The sequence below is a fragment of the Pristis pectinata genome, chromosome 13, assembly GCF_009764475.1.
Source record: "Pristis pectinata isolate sPriPec2 chromosome 13, sPriPec2.1.pri, whole genome shotgun sequence".
Classification (NCBI taxonomy): Eukaryota; Metazoa; Chordata; class Chondrichthyes; order Rhinopristiformes; family Pristidae; genus Pristis; species Pristis pectinata.
The window spans coordinates 23919359-23946381 of record NC_067417.1 but is presented as its reverse complement, the minus strand read 5'-3'; the positions used below and the strand labels follow the sequence as shown (position 1 = coordinate 23946381).

General features: G+C 38.9%; 1 protein-coding gene across 1 annotated transcript in view; it reads left to right on the top strand.

The window, feature by feature from the left end:
- The first annotated feature begins 1069 nt into the window (after window positions 1-1069).
- zfpm1 (zinc finger protein, FOG family member 1) overlaps window positions 1070-27023 on the top strand; it is a 196683-nt gene continuing 170729 nt past the window's right edge. The window contains exon 1 of the mRNA XM_052028664.1: window positions 1070-1320. Within this exon, the coding sequence (XP_051884624.1) occupies window positions 1281-1320 (40 nt within the window). The 5' untranslated portion in view covers window positions 1070-1280. The remainder of the gene's footprint in view (window positions 1321-27023) is intronic.

Here is a 27023-nt window from a genome sequence, read left to right as displayed (position 1 = left end):
TACCCCATTATCTACAAGTTACTCTTCAGTAAATGATTGACCAAAACGTCAATAAATTGCTTTCATGCATGGTATGTTAATACCTTTCATGTCCAAAGGATTGTTCAAGTTCATTTTCCAAGCATGCGAAATGATCATATTGATAGTTGAAACATGACTAATAAGCATGACTAATATCTGGTAAACCTCCCCTTAAAACTGGCTGCATTTGCTCTGAGATCTATCCTCCCGTTTCAAAACTAATGTCACACAGGGGTCACCATCGTCTGGAGGCAAGCATCAATGATTTTAGAAGTTAATACCCATTTAATAAAATTGGGAATGCTCTGTCATTCCTTGGCCTGTACAAATGTTCTCGGTGCTTGCTGACTAATACCCAAAATCCACTTTTCTGTTGGGATTGTTGTTTCCAAATCCTGCAATTTGTCGGTCAAAACCCAGGCAGGAGAAGCAGACAAGTTTATCGTTGTTTTGTACTGATAAGGGGTACAATTTTAACTGGTTAAACTCCACCAGTACCGCTGTACGTATTTGGGAAGCCCGAAGATATTATTCCTCTGTCCCTTTAACTAAGGGGCATGTGTTCCCGCAGAGAAAGTGCCCCCCTCCCCCCACAAAGGAACCTGCGTGACTATGGCTTACTTAGAGGGGCTGGCGTTAGATTTCTCTCAAATGTCAGACTGATAAAAAATTGCTTGGGAAAAAGTTGAAGTGTTAGAATTGTGGTCGCAAAGAATGTGGCAGCTTTGAAAGCAGCCCAAACACATGGAGGTCCGTTTGTTTTATCCATCAGATATACCAACATCGGTCAAAGGGTGACACGGCGGCATGGGATGCACTGTGTGAAATTTGGCCTACCTGGAAAATGTGTTTAAACAATACACGAGTGAATGATTTACTGAGCATCTGTGACACTCGAGCGCACTTCTCAGCTCCAGCTTTGCTTCCGCAATGGAACCCAGGTACAGCGTGCGAGGCGGGGAATTTTATTTACATTGCTGCGTCCTGACGTACGGACCAATGCTGCCGGGTTGCCATGGCTGTTGTGTGCGGCATGACGTCAGACGGCGGACTGGATACAGTGTATCGGGTGAGTGCTGGCTGGATAATAGCGCGGTGCTTGTGAATGGGACGTTTCTTCGCGGGTTCTCTCGGCTCCGATCACTGAGTTCCGTACTTAGCCTGTGCTCTGCGAAGATACCATGCTACGAAAGCACGCCACAGTTGACCACCCGTAAATACCCCCCCCCCTCCCCTTCCCACGGCAACCGGCAGCCACAATGTCCAGGAGGAAACAGAGTAACCCCCGGCAGATTAAACGTGAGTTTGTTGCTTCGATTCTGCTGTTCGGGTCACTTCGCAAACTCTCTTGCTGTCTGTCAACTATAAAAACGCCTTGGCGTCTCTTCTGAGCTTTAAAACCATCAGTTTCCAGGCAGGTGTTCATAATTCAAATATGAAGTAGAAAGCACAAGATTTTTTTTAACAGACGACCTCGATAGAGAGCCACTGCCTGCTTAATGCAAGCTAAAAATAATTAGTCACATTTACTTATCTGTTTTTTTAATGTCGCAGTAATAAGCGCCAGATCATGACACTAGATTTTCCCATGTTTAAATATGATTTTAAATTTCATTTCTTTTAAACAGTGCTTTTTTTCTGATGACGACTTTTTTCTGGTAGAGGAAACATAGAACAAAAGTGGAGCTTGTTTGACTGTAGACTGGGTGATGAGAAAACACGATAAGCCGGAGGCTTGATCTAGGTCCTGATATAGATTGCCAAGTGCGATAACAGTTCTTATCAGTTCGAACCAGACTGGAGAGGTACCGAGTGGGACGGTTATACAAATACAAAGAAATATAAACGCGAAAAAACAAGACTGCTGATGTAATCGATTCCATCGTTAAGCTATTAATGCCATTGATTCCTTTTAATCTAAAATAGAGAGCTCGTTGAGGTGGTGAGAGGAAAGACATGCAGATATCTTCGTTTTTAAAAAAATATTTACACCACCTGGAATTAGTCGAAACTCCTATTTTTCACTTGCTAATTTTCTTCGGTACTATACACATTTGACTATGACGCTGTTCTGTAGCTGTTAGGATCCAGGTAACGGTTATTTTTTTAAGAAAAAAGTTGTGTTGATGTAGCGATATGAAAAATTAGATGTAGGATATTACGTAACGTTGGCAATTTATTGAGACATTGACTTTATGATAGATAAATAACTTAGGTTCTGAAGCTTTGCTGCAACAGAACGTACTTTTTTGAAACAAGGTTTAATGTAGCAGGTCATTTGGATGGAATGCCCACCTCTCAGGTACTGTTAAAAAAATCAAAGATTGCTTGGTAGTCATTAAACGTTATATATGGTAAAAATAAGCTTCAGAAATGTACGAACTAGATTTGCATTTAACTGTTTACCGGTGTACTAATATGGGATTGCAATAGATCGACAGGAGAAAGTTTCAACCAAAAATGTTGCGATGAAGATAAAATTGATAAGTTTATGTCAGCTATTGGTAAGATTTCAATGGATTAGACAAGTTTTAATGATCATTTTGATTTTAAAAACAGTGCGATAGTTGTTTTACAGAATGATCAGAATGTGGAAATAGGCCACTCGGCCTGTCGAGTTGGTGCCAGCTCTGTGAGAACAGCAAACTAGTCCCATTCCCCATAGACCTCCAAATTCATTCCTTTCTGATACTTTCCCAGTTCCCTTCTGAATGCTACATTTAAATCTGTGCCCACTTCTACCCCTAGCAGTGCATCCCCAGCCCTCACCCCTCAAGTAAAAAAAATCCCTTATCACTCTCTTGGTCCTTTTGCCAGTCACCTTCATTTTCTGTACCCCTGGAGACACAAGAAATTGCTGATGCTGAATCTGGAGCAAAGTTTCCTACTCTCGTTCTGGACCTTTCTTCCAGTGGGAACGATTTCACTCTGTCTACTCTTGTTGATGTACTGAATAATTTTAAATATATCTAAAGGATGTCCTTGCAATCGTCTCTTTGCTAAGGAGAACAACCCCAACTTTTCCACTCTGTCCACATAATTAAAGTCCCTCCCTCCTTGGAATTAATTTTAAATCTGTACAACACCCTCTTTGCATCCTTTCCATCTTTCATAAAGTGTGACGCTCATTATTGGTGCAGTATTCCAGTTATGGCTGAAGTAGGTTTTTTTTATAAAGGTTCATCATGACTGCCTATTTATAAAGCGTAGGTTCTTAACGGCTTTCTCAACCACTCCTATTACTTTCAATGAAACCTGCCCATAAGCTCCCAGATTTCTGTTCTTCTACCACTTTTGGAATTGTGCCCTCTAGTTTATCTTGTCTGTTCTCATTCTTCTTATCAAAATTCTTCATATTTCTCAGTGCAAAATTTCAGCTGCCACATTTTCCCCATTCCTCCTGCCTGTCTATGTGCATGAAGTGCAGCATTGTTTTAAACACGTGACAAAAGTTGACCATGTTATTTGAAAGGATTCTTAACAGCTTGGAGAGTTTTGAGGATTGATTGATGATGCTTTATGAAAATGCATAATCATGCCTTTTTAAGATTGATATACTATTTGCCTGATGAAGTCAATTTTGAACTGGATTTGAACTGCTTGCAGTGTAGCTGATGCCAGGGAACACGACAAGTAAATAAGGTGTTGTAATCTAATTACAGTATACTCTCAACCATCCGGCATCCATGGGGAAAGGGGTTGCCAGTTGCATGAATATGCCGGTTGCATGAGAATTGCTAAAAAAAATTACTCTTAACCATACACTTGGATTCGATGCATAAACCATTAACTAAATTGCTGAGCTATATGTCATCTCCTTATTCTTTTAAATAACAATGTTTGACACTGCACTTCTATATTTTAAGGCTAAATAGTACTAATGTAAAACACAGCAAAAATAAATCAAATGAATGACTACTCAGCATCACATGAAATGCCAAATTTTCAAAGAGGATGTTGCTGCTAATCAGCCTACAACTGCACTGCCCTTGTGTATAAATGTAAATAAACTAAAAACATCTTTTCACACATTTTGGGAAAAAAAATATTAAATTGCTTAACATTCTTAAAAAGTTTTGCCAGTTGCATGATAATTCTGTATGACTGAATACCAGGTAAACAAGAACTTATTGTAGAAAAAAATGGTTGTTCTGGGAAGCAAAAGAAATTTGACCCTTCATTGGACTTCAGTCGGATTTTATTTTACAGATTTTTATGTACATGTGACCTGAAGGTCTAATGCTAAAACAATCTGACAATTTCTTCAAAAAAACACAAAATTAGTGAAGTTTTATATTGTTCAGGTTAAATGAAAGTGAAAATAAATTTATCTCTTTAGAAACATGAATTGGTGCTAATTTATAAAATGTCTGTTAACCATAGATTGCTGAAACAGTTGCCAATTGACCAGAAAGTCCCCCAGATTTTTAAATAACAGACATGATAGTAAAATATAGAAGTTGATGAACATTATTTTAATATTCTCAGCAGCTTGTGCATACATTCTTTGTATGGCGGTTGCCTTCGATATCTTAAAAACCCATGCTTGAAATACAGTTATTCTTAGTTATTACAAGGATAATGCTAAATGCTGCCTGGTAAGCTGACTATGTTTATTAGTGCACTATTGATTTGTTTTGTTTAGTATCAAGAGTTGTAGTTGGGGAAAATACTTGCTCTTAACTGTGTCCTTCTGTGAAAATAAGTTAATAATAGTTAAAGTTACTGTTTATCATTTAGAAAGCATTTTAATAAATATTCACCTTGTAAACTTTGTTTTAATATAAGAATATCTTGTATCAGCTACATTGTGAAAGCAAAGAATGTAATGTACTTGAGATCATGCGTTCTTCAAAATTCTACAATGTGTCCTTTTAATTCCACCCCCCCCCCCCCCAATTTTCTATTGCTTTGTTCTTTTTGCTTCATTTCTTTCCGTGGTCTGTTATCAAAAGTTGCAGGGTATTTGGTTGCTGTCCTTGATTTTCCTGAATCTTTTTTTTCCCCCCCTTTTACCTAATTGCTTTCCCTACCTGGTATTTTAGCATTCTCTTCCATGTGTTTCAACTGTTACTATTTATCCTTTTGTTTCTCCTTCAAGTACAGCTCTTTTTAATTTTATTTTTCTGTTATTTTTAGAGAGAGTGGGTTCTATATATTTCTCTCTTCCTCCCTTTGTCTATACAGACCTCTCTATTTCCACTCTTTGTTGCCTTTACCATCACTGTTTTTCCCTTCTCTTTTACTCTGAGCTGCATAACACACTCTTAGTGTAGGCCTCATGGGCAGGTTTGCTATATGATAATGCAGAAAGTTGAACTGGCCCCATTACTATGAAGCGATGGTTGCATTGATAAACTTTGATAATGGTACAGATAGCAAGTACTAAGCGACCAATGGTCGAGCCTTGTCCTCCATTAGCATTCCGCTCCAGTAATCTGCACAGCTCTGACAATCACTTCTCCATTTCCACTCCTCCAGTAGATAAGAATGGAAATACTGACTTCATGGGAGCTGATTAGGGTGTCTGGATTTCTCGATAATACCTTGATAAATTATGTTTCTTTTTTTTAAAAAAGGGGGAGAGTTAAAACTTCACATCTATTTTTTTCCTCTCAATGTGTTTTATTAAAGGAGCTTCCAGTCCGGTTGTGTGAAAAAAAAACTGTGATAAAAAGCAAAGATAAGGGTTGGACTGTTTTGTGTAGGAGTGCATATCAATGTTATCTATCTCTTTTTTTCACTTTACTGAGCAGCCTGTTGTTTTTAGCCTTATCACACTCCACCAAAATGCCAGGGAGAAAAAAACTGCCTGGATTATTCATTGCCTGATGATAACATTTTTTTAATCTTTTTTTTACATAAAATTAAATTTTTCAAATTGGGTTTGAGCAAATAAGGTGAATGTTCTTGCAATAAGATACAGCATGATTGACTGCCTGTCCACAGGAGAATGAGCACACTGTCTTCTGATGCCTCTGTGTGTAAAAAAAACTATTAATTTTGTACTGGAATTGCTAATTGAATGAGAGCTCAAAAAAAATGAAAATTGAGGGTTTGGAATTCTTCAGAATAATCATGATCAGGACATTTGTTCATCCAATATTTCTTCCTTGAGTAAACAACTCAGTTTCTTATACTGTTTCTTGATGGTGTGCTGCTTAGAGAAGGGAAGAGTTTGGCATTTTGATTGAGGGAAACCTTGTACATTTGTGGGGTCTTATTTTTTTCATGTAGTATTATGAAGTGATTTCCAACTTGTATTTCCAACTTCATGAGCTGAGGGCTTCTACCTCCTGCATGCTGAGAACTCTGTTCTTTTTCCTACTTGCAATTGGTTTGTCAGGCTATATTTGTCTTCTTCCTTCCATGGCCTTGTTCATAGTCTGGAGGGGAGCCCTCATTTGTATTTTTAGTTGTCACCTTCCCTTCAAAAGTGACTCGGAATAAAACATCTGTAATTTTGTTCATTTATTCAGGTGGGAGAACCAAAATAGGGTTTGTGATTGAAAGCTGATATCCAATTAACTGATGTGATATGATGAGGTTTTAATCAAAACAAAAAATTAAAATGATTGGTTTGCAGAACATTAAATGATTGTAGTTAGGAATCTGTTTGAAAAAAGAGTAATGCTATTTTATCGCATCATGAACATTTCTAGTAAACCAGCAAATAATCTCAGGTTTGTATCTTGCAGAATAATTTGGATGATTTCATAGCAAAGCTCTTTCAATTCATTTTGGGCATGATTTCAGTAATGTCATCACTAAATTACTCTGGATAAAAAAATAAGAGGTTATAGCAAAAGTTTGGTGATGTGTCCACTCATTGGAATTGTTTGGGTGATGGGAACAAAATTAAGGTGTATGGGATGTTAGATGCCATCTGAGAATTGCATACATAAGGTACCATGGGCTAGTAAGAATTCATAGAATCATTGTCTATATGTATCTTTCAGTTTTGGATAACACTAAAATAATTTTAGTGGAACAATGTCCACCTTGATTCAATAGTAATATGTATTTTTGCCTTGTATTCCTTCACAAAAGTCTGCGCATAAATGAGTTCAAGGTTATAATGGAACTATTAGAAAATAGATGGCTTTCTACAGAGGAGGCAGCATAAATATGTTGGCACATCAGTGTCTGTTTGGATTTAGCCTGTCTGTCTTTGGGGGGTAGTTGCAAGACACCTATAAAATCAATGCAATTAGGCTGAAACAATGTGGTTTTATGAAAAAAATACTTTGAAAGATATATTAATTTTTGAGGATATAATTAAGAGGGTGGATAAAAGGGAACCAGTGGATGCACTACATTTGGACTTACAAAAGACATTTAATAAAATGCTATGCAGGAGGTTACTCCACATGTATTGAGAGTCGTATATTAGCATGGATAGAGAATTGGTTAACTGAGAAAGCAGAATAAGGATAATTGATGGGGATAAATTGTATCTTGTGTGCAAGCTATAACTAGTGAGATGAATAATGAATGTTGGTATTCAGAGAGATCTTGGTATTTGTGTACAAGAATATCAAGAGGTTTGCATGGCAGCACTGTGAGTAATTTGGAAGGTAAGTGGATTGTTGGCATTTCTTTTAAGAAGTATAGACTTCAAAAGTAGGGAGTTCTTGCTGTAACTATGACAGTGCTTTGGTGAGATTGCGCATGGATTACTGCATTCAGTTTGGGCCTCTATACTTGAGGCAGTGTTGAGAAAGTTCTCCTGATTGATCCATAGGATGAAGGCCTGTGTGGAACAATTGAGTAGATTGGGCCTATGCTATCCGGAGGTTAGAAGAATGTGAGGTAGAGTGATCTTATTGAAATGTATGTGATTTCTGAGGAGGCTTGATAGAGTAGATGCTTTGAGGATTGTTTCTTGAGATAAAGGTTGTAGAGTCATATGGCATGGAAACAGGCCATTTGGTCCACCATGTCCATGCTGACTAGTGGGTACCTATCCCCATTAATCCCATTTTCCAGCACTTGGTCCATAGCTGCCTGTGCTGAGGCAATTGAAGTACTCACCTGGATACTTAATAGATGCAGTCAGCTTCCACCATTCTCTCAGGCTGTATATTCCAGGCACTTGCTGTCGAGTAGAAAAAAAACCCTTAGCTCCCCACTAAATCTCTTGCCCCTTACCCTAAATCCATGTCCTCTAGGTTTATCTACCTCTGATCTGGGGAAAATTTTCCCTGCAGTCTACCCTATCTAGACCCCTCGTAATCTTATATATCTCAATCCTGTCCCCTCTTAACCTCCTCTGCTCCAGGGAGAACAGACCCAGCTTCTCCAGTCTCTCCTCAGAACTGAAATGCTCCATCCCAGGCAATATCCTGGTGAACCTCCTCTGCACCTGCTCCAGCACTATCACATCTTTCCTATAGTGTGGTAACCAGGACTGCATGCACTGCTCCAACTGAGGTCTGACCAATGTTTTATAAAGTTGGAGCATAGCTTCCCTGCTTTTGTCCTCATTGCCTGACCAGTCAAGGCCAGTATCCCACATGCCGCCTTAACTATGTTATTTGTCTGCACTGCCACCTTCAAGGATCTTTGGACTTGTATAACAAGATCCCTCTGTTCATCATACTCCCTAGGACTGTAACATTCACGGTGGATGTCTTAGCCTCGTTAATATTCCCAAAATGCATCACCTCACAAAGGTGTGTTCATTTAAGACTGAGATGCAGATGAGCTTCTTCTCTGAGGACAGTGAATCTTCTGAGGTCTCTGTCAGACGGCTTGGAATGCTGAATCATTAACATGCCCCAGGCTGAGAGAAGTTGTTGGCGAAAGCAGATGCAGCGTTTTGCAGGAATCGGGGAAGAAAGAAAATTTGAGGCCAATGTTTAGATCAGCAATGATTTTGCAGAATGGTGGGCTTGAAGGCCATGTGACCGACTACTATTACTGTTTCCTGTTTCTTATGTTCTTCTGATTAACATACAGAATCAAAACAGATTACTATTTTGACTAAGGAAATGGAATATTGTCCTAATTTCCAATTATTATTTCAAAAGAACATGTTTAGAGGTATGATAGTGTTTTAGGCTCCAAGTAAGATTCAGTATTGGGAACTAAATATTTCTACAATAAGTGCACCACCCTGTTGCACTCTTAGAGCAAATTTAATATGAAGAAGTTGTCAAAAAAAGGACTCTCTGTCTCAGCGACAGAGTACTCTGTTCTGCACCAGTTGCATTCTTCCACTTCAACAGTTAATGTGATGTTACTCTTCAATACAAGTAAACTTGAGATATTGTTCAGAACAAATACGTTCACATAGTATACTCTGAATTAATGTGCTGAGTGTGTTAGTCATTACAACCTAGTAATTGTTCTGACATCACTGGTAGACACAAACACATAAAGGTGGAAACCTGACGTAAAGTTGAGCACAAAAATGTGGTCAACTGCAGGATTGCAATTGGGATTTCACAGACAACAGATATTGTTTCTATCTTGCACCATGACCACAGAAAACAGCAATAGTTTCAGCAGTGTTTTACTTGTATTGCCAAATCTTGGAGACCATTTTTTTTGAAGAAGCAGCAATGGGACAATAACTTAAAGGGCTATTGATGATAGTTCTGACCTCCTCTCTTCCCCACCCACCATTTACCACCACCTTCCTGTCACCCTCTATGAAAGCGTCAAATTTCTGTTCTCCTTCGAAAGCCAACTTTCATTTGCTGTGATTTATGACTTTCTAATGTGTGCCTCTATTGAGTATGCAGCACACGTTGTTTTGTTGTTGTACGTTATAATAATGCCTTGTTCTTTGCCTCAAAATACTGCCTTCTTAAATTAACTTCATAGCTCACCACTGCAATGTAAACCAAACTGGATTTAAAGTAGATTTATGATTGGATAATGCAGTTCATAAATGTATTATAGTCATTACAGCAGGTGTTCTAGAATAGTACTCAACCTGACAAAATATTCATCATCTGTACATTATCCTACTGCAATAGGCCTGAAACGAAATACTCCACAAAAAAGGACCATTGCCAGAAAAATGAACAAGATATATCCTGAAGTTTTCTGGTGCAAGTTAAACTAGGGAATTATAATTAGTTTTTAACTTTTGCTGTTAGGAGTTTCTTTGAATTAATGTACTCTTTCTATATTTTCTGTGTAATATAGATATATCTGGGTTCAACAAACCTGATTTATGATGCACCTCCAATGCATTCGTAACTTGTTCCTTCTTTTCTGTTGATTATTCTTTGGCTCGTGTTTTCTTCTAGCTAGTAAATTTGCACTCGCCTCTTTATGCATTTTCTTTTCCTCTTCTGCTCTCCTTCTCCATTTACAGATTTTATTATAAACAGGATACTTCCCTGCTCCTCTTAATCCTTGCAGTTTTAATTTAATATTTGAGTTGTTCTTTGTAGTTTTGTAGTTTGATACACCTTTTCTTAACTACTTTTTTATGTCACACATTCCTTACGTTGTCTTTTGTCATTCAGTTTCTCTCTCTGAAACAACTGATGGGAACTATATTGTGTGTTCTGGGAGCCACATATTCTCAAGTGAAACAATCTATTGTAATCTATCACACTTTTATCTGTACTATCTGAGAACTGAAAATGGCCTGCCCTTGCAATGGCGCCATGCTTGTAAGCTGATAAAGTTACAGAGTTCACTGGTGATGAATGTTAAGTAACTACACCCTCATTAGATAGGATATGGACTTGGCAGAAGGACTAGGTATTTGAAACTAAGCTACTCTACATCTTAATCACTGGCTTTCTCAGGGCTCCTCTCAACAATAGCCCTCTAACACTATTGACTCAAACAAGTCTTGGAAGAAACATTTATTCTGATCAAAATGTGTAAATTAATCAGCATATCTATTTGAGGATCTTTTTCTATTTGCTATTTAATCAGTTAAAAAATAAACTAAATAGCTGGGTTGCTATAGATACATGATGGAAAGGTCAAACTGAGTTTACCTTATCATGATACAGACAGTTACTAATTAGAGATAGGTATTGGATTGGCAAAGTCTAACAGCATTTCTACCCATTATCAATGATGCACACCAGTGCAATATTAAAATTATCTGCAGTCTCTGAAGGTACAAGTAAACTGAACACACCTAATGTTAGCTTTTAAATGAGTCATTTGATATATGTGAGGTTTTAAGTTGAGAGATCGCGAGTTCCTCTTAAAACCATTCATAACATAACAGGACACTTTCTTAAAAGATTTTGTATCTTATTTAGTTTTTCTTTATACTTCACAGATGGTATCTGTAGTACAAAATGACATCAATTGGAATAGTGCATTTTAAAAATGTTTCTTCAGAATTATGTTCTTTTGTGAAACATAAATTGAAACAGTTGCAGATGATGAATTTTGTTTTAAAAAATGGTCTTATCTGTATGCCACTTTTCTCACATCCTTATTTTACAAACAGAAATGTCAATTCACATAAAAGGTTACTAACTTATAAGACTGCATAGTTTGCACAAATGTAAGGAACTATAAAATTAAGCACATGTTTAACTACACTTTCAATATAATTCTATGCCATTGATACGAAGCCTGGGATCTTGCAGTATGTACTGACTTTTAGACTTTGTATTGTTCCCGATGACATCTGAGTAAGTGACCAGTTATTAGTTTGAACTGCCTGTCCATTCTTTCAGGTAAAATAATCCACATTAATTTTTTGCACAGGGCAGTAAATAAGTAGAAAAGTGAAATGACTGTCACTATTAGATTTGGCAGCAAACAGTTTGTTTAATTTATATCCAGTGCTATGAAGAATTCCAGTTTATAAAATACTATTAATCATATGTACTGAATTAACTATGCATGTGTTTTAGTATTATGTGTACTTGACCTAAAGCCTAGTTTTAGTCAGTTCTATTAACCATTGATATCTTCAGAACTGTGTGGAATATATCTGAAGATCTGATCTGTTTTCTATGTCTATTCTGCATTTTAACATGGAGTATTTTTACATAAATCTTTTAATCTGATTGAGGAAAGGTCTTTTCCCCATTTTTCACTCTCCTCTTCCTCACAGTGAGGGTAATTCTGTTCAGCATTTGCCTCTAAGCCATGAGTTTACAGGAGAAGGTTTTTATAGTTGAGATAAGCTCATTTGCTCATGGTGTATGTTTTAAAATTTACAACAATAAAATGAAATAATCGTTACATTCAGCAAGAAGGCAGGTGGAAAGCAATAGTACAATTTAGGAACAATCTACATTAGAATGTTTGTCTTTTTATTCATTTACATGATTTAGATGTTGCTGGTAAGGCGGTATTTGTTACCACCCCTAAACCTTTGATATATGTAAAAACTTTTGCCTACTTTTCTCTTTTATGTTTTCCTTTATCCCTGCAATAACAATAGTTGAAATGGCAGAGTTGTAATCCCTTTTTGGTCTCTGCTATTGTTCTTTAGAATACAGTGGCATTGTGGAGAAGCAGCCTGAGGATGGTCCCCCTGCTGAAAATCAGCATGGAAAGTTAGCTCTGTGAGGCTGAAGTTTCAACCTATTACTATTTATCAGATTGAGATGCAAAAACATCATGTGCCACTTAATTGTTTTTATCTAGTTTGATCTGACATTGCTTTTACAAAAGTCAGGCAGTGATGCTTTCTTTGAGAGCAGAAGGGATATTGGCAAGTTTTATTAAAAATTATTTAACTCCTTATTACACGTTATTTCCCAAATGAGAATTTTGCATTTTTCCTTTTATAATTACCAAAAAAGAAAGAAATGAGAACCTACTGATGTGGCTTGTCTGGTGACTTGAGAATGATTTGTATTTGTGAAGTGAGTTGTAGACGTAGCACCCATTGAGTGATTTTTTTTAAATTCTCCACTAATCCTTCTATTACGTAACTTAAAACTATGCCTCCAAGTTACTGACCTCTCTGCCAAGAGAAATAGGTCCTTACTGTAATGCCAAGGCTGTCCATAATTTTATATATTTCCAGTAAATCTCCTCTCAGCTTCCTTTTGTTCCAAAGAAAAAATATAGCCTAGACAGTCTTTCCATTAACTCCATTATAAAAATCTCCATTATAAAAATAGATATACTCAGTACATCAAGCAGCATCTGTGGAGAGAGAAACAGAGTTAACATTTTAATTTGGTAACTTTTCATGAGTCATACAGTGATCAGTCATTGATGATTTGGACAAATACTGGTGTCACAATCGAGATGATATTAAAAAAATTGGCTGTGTGTTTGATGTTGAAGAAGAAAGTTTTAGGTCATCCACCTACGTTGTTAACTATTTCTCTCTCCAGAAATGCTGCCTGACCTGTTGAGTATCTCCAGCATTTACTGTTTTGTTTTCAGACTCCCAGCATTTGCAATTTTCTTTATGCTGTTTGTTTCATATTTTTCAAGTGCTGGCAACATCCTTGAAAATTCCCTCTGCATTCCTCTCCAGAGTTATGGAGACCAGATTTGTACATTGTAATCTAACTTTGTCCAAACAGGAGTTGTATACAATTCTAGCCTTGCTGTTGTTGCTCAGTACCTCTTTGCCACTCCACTCATGTTATCTACTTGTGCTTTGCCATGTTCACTTATTACCGCACCTTTGAAATCCATAATCTGTTTTCTTCCCCAACCTACATCAAAGTTCTGTGATATATAGCTGCCTCTGTCCACTTCTGAGGGTGAGTCAATGCAGTCATCTCAATCTCCACCTTGATTCACTGTTCTTATCTTTTAATCTCACTGCTTCCTAAACCTCTTGCCCTTCTTTACCAACCTGTTGACCTGTGGACTTTACTTAATGACCCGAACCACAGAGCGATCTTGCACAATAGGCAACAATCCTTTACCACTCATTATAATTTTCACCTCTGTTCTCTGTAAGCCATTTTGCCCTAATCCAATTTACTTATTACTCCTGTCTTGCTAATTTACATTGCCTCTCAGTTTTCTGGTATAAAATTTAAAATCCAAATCCTCATGGTTCTAAAGGTGGAGGCTACATTTCTGTAGCCTTCACCTTTAGAACCCCTCACTCAAAAATACATTATTTGACTCTTGCCACATACAAATCTCTCTAGTCCACCGTTGGCAGCCAAACCTTCAGGCTTCTGGACCCCACACTTCAGACTTTCATTGATAACTCCCTGTACGTTTTTACATCTATATCTATCTAAAACCCTCCTTAAACGATTTATCCATTTAACCCAAGCTATGGAGAACTTCCTGGAAGTGCCTGAGTGCTTAACAATTATGTGTTGATCACAGAAAGCTCAAATGGCTTTAAAGGCAAGTTATACCTGACTAATCCAGTTGAATGTTTAGAGGATGTCACCACTAGAGTGTGTCTGTGGATCTTATCTGCACGGAGTTCCAGAAGGCATGTGATAAGGTTCCACACAGAAAACTGAGTAAAAATGAGTGTGTTGAGAACTTGAGGTAATCTTCTGACTTGGATGGAAATATCATTTGAAGAGAAGAAGCAGATTGTGGAATTTATGAGTTGGTACCTGGCTTGGATATCATAGGTAGCATGCCTGACATTGGGCCTACTTGCCATTTGGTAAGATCATGATTGCTCTAATTGTAACATCAACTTCACATTCCTGGGTAACCTTTCACCCTGTTGCATATCAAGAATCTATCTACCTCTGTCTTAAAAATAATAAGACTCTACTTCCATTGCCCTTTGAAGAGTTTCAAAGACACAACCCTCAAATATTTTTATTGTTTTATCGGTATTACCCTTTATTTTTAAACTGTGAACCCTAGTTCCATATCCTGTTACTCCATATCCTCTCCATGTGCACTCTCTCAAGACTTCTCATGATCTTGTATGTTTCAGTCGTCACCTTTCACTCTTCTAAACTTCAGTGGATAGACTAGTTTTTTCAACCTTTCCTCATACAACAATCTACTTATTCCAGGTATCAGTCTAGAAAACCTTATATGAGCTGCTTCCAACATATTTACCTCCTTTCTTGGATAAACAGAGCAATGCTGTGCACAGTACTCCAGCTGTGGTCTCATCAGTTTTCTATATAACTGAAGCATAACTTCCCTACGTTTGAATTCAATTTCCTTGACAAACAATAACATTCTATTAGTTTGCCGAATGAATTGCTGTACTTCCATATTAGCCTTTGCCAATTTGTGTCTCAGAAGACCCAGATCCCTTTCCAATTTGGAGTTCTATAGTCTCTCACCATGGAGAGAATATGCTGCTTCATTTTTTGTGCAAAAATTGACAACTTCACATTTTTCCTCATTATCCTTCATTTACAATATAATTTAACCATAGAACCATAGAAAAATACAGCACAATACAGGCCCTTCGGCCCACCATGCCGACCTTCTAACCACACCTAAGACTACTAACCCCCTTCCTCCCACATATCCCTCTATTTTAAATTTGTCCACATGCTTATCTAACAATCTCTTGAACTTGACTAATGTACCTGCCTCCACCACCACCCCAGGCAGCGCATTCCATGCACCAACCACTCTCTGGGTGGAAAGCCTCCCTCTGATATCTCCCTTGAACTTCCCACCCATTACCTTAAAGCCATGCCCTCTTGTTTTGAGCATTGGTGCCCTGAGAAAGAGGCACTGGCTGTCCACTCTATCTATTCCTCTTAATATTTTATACATCTGTATCATGTCTCCTCTCATCCTCCTTCTCTCCAATGAGTAAAGACCTAGCTCCTTTAGTCTTTCCTCATAATCCATACTCTCTAATCCAGGCAGCATCCTGGTAAATCTCCTCTGCACCCTTTCCAACACTTCCACATCCTTCCTATAATGAGGTGGCCAGAATTGGACAAAGTACTCTAAGTGTGGTCTAACCAGAGTTTTGTAAATCTGCATCATTACTTCGCGGCTCTTAAACTCAATCCCACGATTTATGAATGCTAACATCCCATAAACTTTCTTAACTACCCTATCCACCTGTGAGGCAACTTTCAGTGATCTGTGGATATGAACCCCCAGATCCCTCTGCTCCTTCACACTGCTCTGAATCCTACCATTAACCTTGTACTCCGCCTTGGAGTTTGTCCTTCCAAAGTGTACCACCTCACACTTCTCCGGATTGAACTCCATCTGCCACTTGTCAGCCCAGCTCTGCATCCTATCAATATCCCTCTGTAAGCTTTGACAGCCCTCCACACTATCCACAACACCACCGATCTTTGTGTCATCTGCAAACATGCCAACCCACCCTTCCACCCCCTCATCTAAGTCATTAATAAATATCACAAAAAGTAGAGGTCCCAGAACCAATCCCTGTGGGACACCACTAGTCACAGCCCTCCAATCCAAATGCACTCCCTCCACCACAACCCTAACCTATTGACCTATTATATCCCTCTGTAGCTTCCTTATGCTCTCTTCACAACCTGTCTTTACATCATCAAAAAACATTAGCAACCTTATCTTTGGTGCTATCATTCATGTCATTTATATATGCTGTAAGAAGTTGAGGCCGCAACACCAATCCTGTGGTACATTACTCATTACCTCTCGTCAACTAGAAAAAAATCCATTTTACCTACTGTTTCCTGTTAGCCAGCCTAACGTCTATCCACACCAAAATGTGACCAACCACATCATGAGCTTTCATTTTCCACAATAATCTTTGATGTGGCACATCATCAAATGTTATCTGGAAACCTAAATATAGTACATCCAATGGTTCCTCTCTATTCACAGCATATGTTCTTTCGTCTATGAAATCCAATAAATGGGTTAAACCTGATTTCCCTTTCATGAGACCACATTGACTTTGCCTGAATTTTCCAAGTGCCCTGCTATAACATTTTGATTATTTTCCCAATGACACTTGTTAAGCTAACTGGCCTATAGTTTCATGTTTTTACTCACTTTTTTTGTGAACTTGAGTGTTTTCTAACTGATGTAAAAATAAGATCAGTTGTAGAGCAAAGCGATATGGAAGGCAACATGAACAAATTACAAAAACCATTTACCATTAACTGCCTCTGGTGATTCCTATAATATTGTAATACTGCTTGTCTGATATTCAATCCTGGATGAGCCATTGACCTTTATGTATAGAATAATATTTTAATGGAGATAACTTGGTTTCAATATCTGGCATAACTTGCAAAGGACAACAAGATTTTTCAAGAGAAATGAAAATAAATGGATACTTGGGGTGTACAAAAATAAAATTCTGCAGATATTGGAAATCTGAAATAAAAACAAAATGCTGACATTACCTAGTAGGTTAAACAAAATCTGAGGAGAGAGGAAAATAATGTTTCAAGTCAATGATTATTCATTAGAACGGATGGAAAAATTTGATGTATGGTTAACAATCTGAAATGTCAACTTTGAATGAAATAAAAGGCTTGGTGGGGTTTAATGTAAAAGCAGTGATGATGGAAATTTAAAGAGGATGTAAGAGAACAAACTAAGAGAACAAATGGTCAGTCTGGAGGAGGTGTAGGTGGGGGAAGCAGAATTATTATCCAGAGTTACCAGAGGAAAATACCATAAATGCTGGATGTTGGAAATTAATATTGTTAAATATATTCATTGTGTGAAATTGTTGAACCTACTGTTAAATCTAGAAGGTGGGAACTTGCCTATTGAAGATAAACTGCTGTCCTTCAAGCTTAGCTTTTTCCTCATCTTTTCCCAATTCTGAGTGAAGATTTGACCTGAAACATCAAACCTATTTGTCTCTTCATGGATATTGCCTGATTTGAATATTTCCAATATCTTGTCTATTGTTTATTTCCAATTTCCCTCATCCACCATATTTTGTTTGGTTGGATTCAATCTGACATGTTTCCTTCCGTTCCAACAGCTATTTTGACATCTGTTGTTCTTTTCTTCACTATTAACTGAATTTCCAAGTTTGTATCATCTGAAAACTTTGAAATAATGCCCAGTAGTTCCCAAATTGAAATTAATGATGAGCAAATGAATGATTATCTAATGCAGAGGTGGTCCTAGGAACCATGGGAAATTCACCATAACTTTGTTTTTTCATCCCAAAAATTCACGGCTCTACTTGTTAATCTCATTTGGCTAGCAATCCCATTGACCGGTTCTCTATTGAGTGTCTTTTAGAAGTCCATAATGGTGTCTGGTCATGATAAATTAATAGACTAGCTATTCAGAGGCCTAGACTAATAATGTGGAGTTATGAATTTATATTCCCATTATGGTTGCTAGAAATTTTATGTTCAATTACATTTAGAATAAAAAAGTTTATATCTGTAATGATGATAGTTATTGTTTAATAGCTCATTTTCACTGATCTCCTTTAGGGAAGGAAATGCCATCTGTACTTGGTCTGGCCTGTGTGTCATCAGACCCATAATGTGTAGTGAGACATGGGCCAGATGTGTCTATCTGAGTTCAGCGTTCAGGAATGGTCTAGCAAGCCAATAGGTTCAAAGGTAATTAGGAATGTATAATAAATGATGTGGGAAAATAATATGAACTGCACTGCCCTCAATCCACTCTCTCTGTTACTTCATCAAATAACTCAGTCAAGTTAGTCAAACCACAGTTTGTTCTTGAGCAACAAATGATCTGCTGGAGGAACTCAGCAGGTCGAACAGCATCTGTGGGAAGAAAGGAATTGTTGAAGTTTCAGGTTGAAATGCTGCATCAGGACAGTTTGTTCTTGAATTGTTGTTGGTTCAAGTCTGTGCTAGTTCAGATGGTCATTAATTTTATCCCACTTATTGTTTCTTAACATTTTCTGGTGAATAACAGATTGACCGGCAGAATTTATTCTTCCTGTTTGTAAAATAAGAGTGTGCATTTGAACTCTTCCAGTCCTTTAGAACTATCCCTATATCCAAGTATGGTTGCAACATTGTGGTCAGAATCTCTGCAATTTCCACTTTTACTTTCCTCCACAACCAAGGATGAATCTCATCTCACTGGGTGACTTATTAAGTATTGCAGACCTCTCTAGCACTGCTTTGTATTTTTTATTTCACTCAGGATTCTATTTTTCTTCTCATTGAGTAAAGCTTTGGCAAAGTCCTCTTCCTCAGTAATCACTGATGCAAAATACTGAATTATGTTTCCTTCCTTCATTAAGGTTCATCATTTCAGGGCCCATTGTTCCTTTGGTCACCTGTTCAAATGCTTTTAGAATGCATTTGGATCTATCTTTGTTCTATCTCTTCAATTTTCCATATTTTTTCAGCCTGCCTTTCTTTTGTATCATTAAATTGATGATACTTATTCCATTTTCTAGTTCACCCTATTCTCCAAATCCTTCATCCATGGACCTTTGACTTTGGTTGCACTTCCTCTTCCTTGTTGTGGGATTCTATCTATATTGTTGGAGTGGACAGAGTCAGAGTGAGTGGCTTTGGCACAACAGGCTTCGGCATTTACTTAGGAGTGAATCAGGAGTTGAGAGACCAAGGAGCAGCAGGTCCTGTTCAGATCTGGGCTAATTTACAAGGGCCAATAAAAAAGTTGTGTCAAGCGGAGCAGCCATTTTGGAGCAGCCATTGTCGGAGTGGACAGAGTCACAGTGAGTGGCTTTGGCATTAAGAGGCGGAGGCATTTGCAACAACACTGGTGAGTAGCTGGTAAGTAAAGGTAAGGTCTACTGTTATTGTTATAACTTTTAAGTAGATACAGCTAGGTAAGAAAAAAATAGTTCAGATGGAGGGCAAGGCAATGTGCTGCAGCTGCATGATGTGGAAGCTAGTGGACCCTGCTGTGGTGCACGGTGATCACATCTGCAGTAAGTGTTTGAGGCTGGAGGAACTTTGGCTCAGCATTGATGAGCTGGAGTCGCAGCTTGAAACACTGCAAAGCATCAGGGAGGGAGAGAGTTATGTAGATACTGTACATCGGGAGGCAGTCACCCCCCCCCCCCCCCCCCCCCCTTTAGAGCAGATACTTCTAGGGTCCAGGAGGCAGATAGATGGGTGACTGTCAGGGGAGAGAAAGGGAACAGGCAGACAGAGCAGAGGACCCCAGAGGCTGTTTCCCTCAAAAACAGGTATTCTGCTTTGGATGCTGTTGAGGGGGATGACCTACAGGGATCAAGTGGCAGTAGCCAGGTCTCTGGCACTGGGACTGGTCCTGCTGCTCAGAAGGGAAGGGAGGAGAAGAGGAGGGCAATAGTGATAGGGGACTTGATAGTCAGGGGAACAGACAGGAGGTTCTGTGGGCGTGAGCGAGAATCCTGGATGGTATGTTGCCTCCCAGGTGCCAGGGTCCAGGATGTCTGTGATCAGGTCCACAGCATTCTTGTGCGGGAGGGAAAGCAGCCAGAGGTCATGGTACATGTTGGTACCAATGACATCGGTGGAAAGAGGGATGAGGTCCTGAAAAGTGAGTTTAGGGAGTTAGGCAGAAGGACAGGACCTCAAGGGTAGCAATCTCAGGATTGCTGCCAGTGCCACATGATAGTAAAGGTAAGAATAGGAGGAGATGGCAGGTGAATGTGTGGCTGAGTAGTTGGTGCAGGGGGCAAAGTTTTAGATTTTTGGATCATTGGGAACTCTTTTGGGGAAGGTGGGGCTTGTACAGTTTGGATGGGTTACACTTTGAACTCCTTGCAGGCAGGTTTGCCAGTGTGGTTCGGGAGGGTTTAAACTAGTTTACAAGGGGGATGGGAACCGGAGAGAGAGGTCAGTGGAAGAAATGCATGGAGTAAAGCCAGATCTAACATATAGAGAGGTTTTAAAGAAGGCGAAGCAGAGTATAGGGTATAAAAGTAGTAAGGTGGATGGGCCAAAGTGCCTTTACTTAAATGCAAGAAATATCAGGAATAAAGGTGATGAACTGAGAGCTTGGATAAATACATGGAGCTATGACATTGTGGCTATTGCAGAGACTATTGATTGTCGCCAGGACAGGAAAGAATACTGAATATTCCTGGATTTCAGTGTTTTAAAAGGGATGGTGGGGGGTGGGGGTAGAAGAGGAGGAGGGGTGGTGTTACTGGTCAGGGATACTATTACAGCTGTAGAAACGGTGGATGATGTGGCAGGATCCTCTCTTGAGTCAGTATTGGTGGAAGTTAGGAACCAGAAAGGAGCAGTTACTCTACTGGGAGTTTTCTATAGGCCCCCTGGTAGCGGCAAGGATACTGAGGAGCAGATCGGAAAGGTGCAAAAATAACAGGGTTGTTATCATGGGAGATTTCAACTTCCCAAATATTGATTGGCACCTGCTTAGTACCAAAGCTTTAGATGGGGCAGAGTTTATTAAGTGTGTCCAGGATGGATTCCTGTCACAGTATGTTGACAGGCCGACTAGAGGGAATGCCATATTAGATCTGGTATTAGGTAATGAACAGAGTCAGGTGACAGATCTCTCAGTGGATGAGCATTTGTGGGACAGTGACCACCGCTCCCTAACCTTTAGCATTGTCATGGACAAGGATAGGAGCAAAGAGGACAGGAAATATTTGATTGGGGAAGGGTAAATTATGAGGCTATAAGGCTGGAACTTGTGAGTGTAAATTGGGGATGACATTTTTGAAGGGAAATGTACTATGGGGATGTGGTCGATGTTCAGGGATCTCTTGCAGGATGTTGGGGATAAATTTGTCCCGGGGAGGCAGAGAAAGAATGGCAGGGTGAAGGAACCATGGGTGACGAGAGGTGGAACATCTAGTTAGGAGGAAGAAGGCAGCATACATAAGGTGTAGGCAGCAAGGATCAGATAGGGCTCATGAGGAATATAGGGTAGCAAGGAAGGAACTTAAGAAGGGGCTGAGGCAAGCAAGAAGGGAACATGAAAAGGCCTTGGCGAGTCGGGTTAAGGAAAATCCCAAGGCTTTTTTCACTTGTGAAGAGCAGAATTTATGACGAGAGTAAAGGTAGGACCGATTAGAGACAAAGGTGGAAAGATGTGCCTGGAAGCTGTGGAAGTGGGTGAGGTTCTCAATGAATACTACTTCAATATTCACCAAGGAGAGAGGCCTTGATGACGAGAGGACAGTGTTGGTAAGGTTCTAGAGCATGTTGATATCAAGAGAGGATGTGTTAGAGCTGTTAGAAAATATTAGGACGATAAGTCCCCGGGGCCTGATGGAATATTCCCCAGGCTGCTCCGCCAAGTGAGGGAGGAGATTGCTGAGCCTTTGGCTAGGATCTTTGAGTCCATGTTGTCCACAGGAATGGTACCAGAGGATTGGAGGGTGGCAAATGTTGTTCCCTTATTCAAAAAAGGTAGTAGGGGTAGTCCAGAGAATTATAGACCAGTGAGCCTTACATCTGTGGTGGGCAAGCTGTTGGAAAGGATTCCTAGAGATAGGATCTATGAGCATTTAGAGAGTCGTGGACTGATTAGGGACAGCCAGCACGGCTTTGTGAAGGGAAGATCATGTCTCACAAGACTGATAGGGTTCTTTGAGGAGGTGACCAGACAGATTGATGAGGGTAGTGCAGTAGATGTGGTCTACATGGATTTTAGTAAGGCGTTTGACAAGGTTCCATATAGTAGGCTTCTTCAGAAGGTCAGAGGGCATGGGTTCCAGGGAGGCTTGGCTGTGTGGATTCAGAATTGGCTTGCCTGTAGAAAGCAGAGGGTTGTGGTGGAGGGAGTGCATTCAGATTGGAGGGCTGTGACTAGTGGTGTCCCACAGGATTGGTTCTGGGACCTCTGCTTATCGTGATTTTTATTAACGACTTGGATGAAGGGGTAGAAGGGTGGGTTGGCAAGTTTGCAGACGACACAAAGGTTAGTGGTATTGTGGATAGTGTAGAGGATTGTCGAAGGTTGCAGAGGGACATTGATAGGATGCAGAGCTGGGCTGAGAAATGGCAGATGAAGTTCAATCCAGAGAAGTGTGAAGTGGTACACTTTGGAAGGACAAATTCCAAGGCAGAGTACAAAGTTAATGGCAGGATTCTTGGTAGTGTGGAGGAGCAGAGGGATCTGGGGGTCCATATCCACAGATCACTGAAAGTTGCCTCGCAGGTAGATAGGGTAGTTAAGAAAGCTCATGGGATGTTAGCTTTCATAAGTCGAGGGATTGAGTTTAAGGGCTGCGAGATAATGATGCAGCTCTATAAAACTCTGATTGGACCACACTTGGAGTACTGTGTCCAGTTCTGCTCGCCTCATTATAGGAAGGATGTGGAAGCATTGGAAAGGGTGCAGAGGAGATTTACCAGGATGCTGCCCGGTTTAGAGAGTATGCATTTTGAGGAGAGACTAAGGGAGCTAGGTCTTTACTCTTTGTAGAGAAGGAGGATGAGAGGAGACATGATAGATATGTACAAAATATTAAGAGGAATAGATAGAGTGGACAGCCAGCGCCTCTTTCCCAGGGCACCAATGCTCAATACAAGAGGGCGTGGCTTTGAAGTAATGGGTGGGAAGTTCAAGAGATATCGGAGGAAGGTTTTTTACCCAGAGAGTGGTTGGGGCATGGAATGTGCTGCCTGGGGTGGTGGTGGAGGCAGGTATATTGGTCAAATTCAAGCGATTACTAGATAAGCATAAGGAGGAATTTGAAATAGAGGGATATGTGGGAGGAAGGGGTTAGATAATCTTAGGTGAGGTTTAAAGGTCGACACAACATTGTGGGCCAAAGGGTGTGTATTGTGCTGTACTGTTCTATGTATCTGAACCATCCTTTCTCTTAAGGCAACTTATGGTGCCATTATGATTCTGCTTTACGGACTTTGAATGCAATTTTCTTGGGACAGATCCCTCCAGATTTTCCTCATATTAGCCCTCCTCCAATTAACTAGTTTCATTTTAAATTGCTTCTTGACCTTCTCCATTATTCCTGATTTGGGCTCCAACCAGGATATCCTGCACTTAATTTGCTGGGTTTATATCTAGCAGTGCTCCCTTCCTCATGGGGAATAGAATCAAAGATATTCTCTTGAACATGCTTGAAATCTTTTCCTCCATAATTCAACCAATATACCGTTAAATATCAGTGCAGTTTATTTATTTGTTTACATAATGAGTATGGTTGGACTGGGTGAAGCTGAATGAGTTGGATGGTTTTTTGGACAATCTGATAGTTTGACAATCAGTTTTGCTTCTGAATATAATTTTTTGAATTTAAATTATTCAGCTTCCATGGTGGGATTTAAACTTGTCTCTGAATCCAAAGCACGGGCTTAGTATTGGTTTATTATTGTCACTTGTACCGAGGTACAGTGAAAAGCTTGTCTTACAAACCGATCGTACAGGTCAATTCCAATAGTCCAGTAGCTGAGTAGATACCAGTTCTCTTTAAATTCTCACATCATTACTCTTTTGTACTTGCATCTCTCAATAATTCCTTTGTAATTGTACACCTCTATCTCCTTAATGTACCAAGTAGTATAATAATTCCTGTATTGTTTCTCAATGCACCAAAAAAATTCATTAAATCTGATGTTGAAATTGCAACGAGGAGATTACAAGGTCACAAAGTAGTGAACTGGAACAGATTTTTATTGCAGATGATTATGTTGTGTGGTTTTTGCCAGTTTGTGAAGAAATTGTTGTTGTGCAAGTCTTGTTTAATTTATTTTCAGGCCAGTTTGTGCAGTACATTATGCAAGCATAATGCAAGTTTCTGGATCGGTACAAGTTAGCTTCTATGCATGCTACAACTCAGGATTTTGGTTACAAGTCATACAAAGGATATGGGAACATGATCACACTAGTCACCTAGCTGTTTCCTGCTTGTGTGTCAATACCAATATGCTTTCAACTCACTCCAAAAAGATAATGTAAAATTATTGCTTATTTCCTTTGTGATCATCTTTTAAATAAAGACCTGGAAAAAGTAGAATCGTGTTAAGAATATTAGCAAAGTCACATATGGCGTCGTTGACATTAATCAACCTGAGATGGTGTTTTTGCTGGAGAATTAAGGGTGAAATGTAGAATATATATGAGCCTTATGATTTTCCTTTTGAAGAAACTGGAAATGTTTTCTCAATTTATATTCCCTTGTGCTTTCTAAATATTTTTTAAATTAAATTTCTTGTTGTTGTTATTATTATTATAATACGTGTGTAAAGAATATGAAAAAATTCCAAATGGAAGTAAAATTATTGGAGTTGAGGCATTGATCATTAACTACAATATTTTGAAGACTTTCCTATGTATGTGGAAGGTACTTTTAATGTAAAATTATCTGTTTATCTATTCAGATTATCTTTGCGATAGTTTTCTTCATAATACAAGCAATTAGGATTTTAACATGCCACAAAGTATCTCAACAAACATCGTCTGTGGGTCTTATTAGTAGTTCCATTTGGTGCAGCAGTCTCGGATTTTTATGGCATTAGATAGATGCAGTCTGGCGACATCTGATATTTTAAAATTAATTAACCAAGTATTATGGAGTGCCCGGCTAGAAATGAATTTTGAAGCATTTCATGATTAGCATTAAGATGAGTGCACTCCATCAAGCTTCCCGCTGAAGCTTCAACTTCATTCAGGCCACAGAGATGGGTGTCAGATTAAGTTGCTAATTTGTTTACAATTTCCTGCAATTTTATTTTGTAATCATCACCAAAATGGGACAATGATGCATGGTTATATGCATTCTATAAGTAATGTGAAATTTATCAACTACATTCAAACTCAAGTTTATTGTCATGTGCACAAGTACGTGTATGCACAGGTGCAATGAAGAACTTACTTGTAGCCACATCACGGGCATACAAATTCGTACAAATAGACACCTCAAGATATTGCTCAAAAAACAGGAAAAATCTGATTGGTATTAAATATAACTGACCATCTCCAAGTGAGTTGCCACCTAGAAAAGAATTATCTTTCTGTTCTTCAAACCAGTATATTCTAACCAACTGCTATACCACAGCTCCATTGCTGGTATTTAAATGGATCATACCTCTCAGGATCTGGGTTCTAGCCTTCAGTGTAGATTCTAAATCCATTTTCCTCCATCTTTCCTTCTGGAGAATCTCCAGTTTTAACTCAGTAAAGCTGGCATTCACAATGAGGAGGTGCCATTTAAATATCATAGTGTTAGAGGAGTGCAACTGACAGCAGTTGATAGGAATTCATCACTGCTGCCGGGCACATTGTCTTTGTATTTGATAAAACTGCCTTTGCATGGAGAACATCTGAAAAAGGATGGTTCACTTTAAAATAAATACAATGGATGTTATGAGCTAGTGTTTGGGATGAGGTTGCCCTATCTGCACAGATCCAGTTAGATGATCTGCTCTCTCGCGTCACCAGCTTTTTTTTTACTCCATAATACACTCAGTTCATTGTAGCTTTCTGTGTTGCCAGTTATACCACATTTTCCCCCTCCTCTGCTATGTGGATTTGCATATCCTCTGGTTTGATCCATCTTTCATTTCTCTCACATTGTCTCCTTTTGTTGCACAATTATCACTTTTGTCATTTAATCATCTTCTGGCCTCAGTCTCAGCAGAACCTTTTTTTTTCTCTTCCTTTTTTCCTTGGTTTTCTTCTCCCTTTTAAGCTGTTCTTCTGTAACATATGACAGTTCTGACAAAAGGTCATCAATTTGATACATTAATGCTATCCTTCTCTTTCCACTCATGCTACATAACCAGTGGAATTTATCCAGCATTTTCTGTTTTTAATAAAAGAAACATTGAAGTAATTATCATATTGGGAGCACATTTACAGAATATTGAGCAAAGAAAGATTAATCAAGGTGAGATTTCTAGATAATTGACTGGTTTGTGGTAGTTAACAATATTGTAATTAGAAGGAAACTTTTAATTGTTTTGAACTGTCCAAGACAATAAATGAAAAGGGTTCTTGGGATGCCCTGGAAATGTAGACCACTGTCTGTATCTCAGGAACCATTGCTCAGTGCGGCAGTACAGACTTCGGATGTTTGAGGAAAAAGTGTTTGAAGACTAAGAGTTCAATGCAGTACAAGTTCATGATCTATTGGGTAGCAGTGATCCCTATCCACCTGAATGCTTCAGAGTCATTGACTACTTACACATGCATCTCAAGGCACTGGAGAAATATCAACAAGGCAGTCACTGCAACATCCTTCAAATCCATTGACCTATACTGTTCATTAA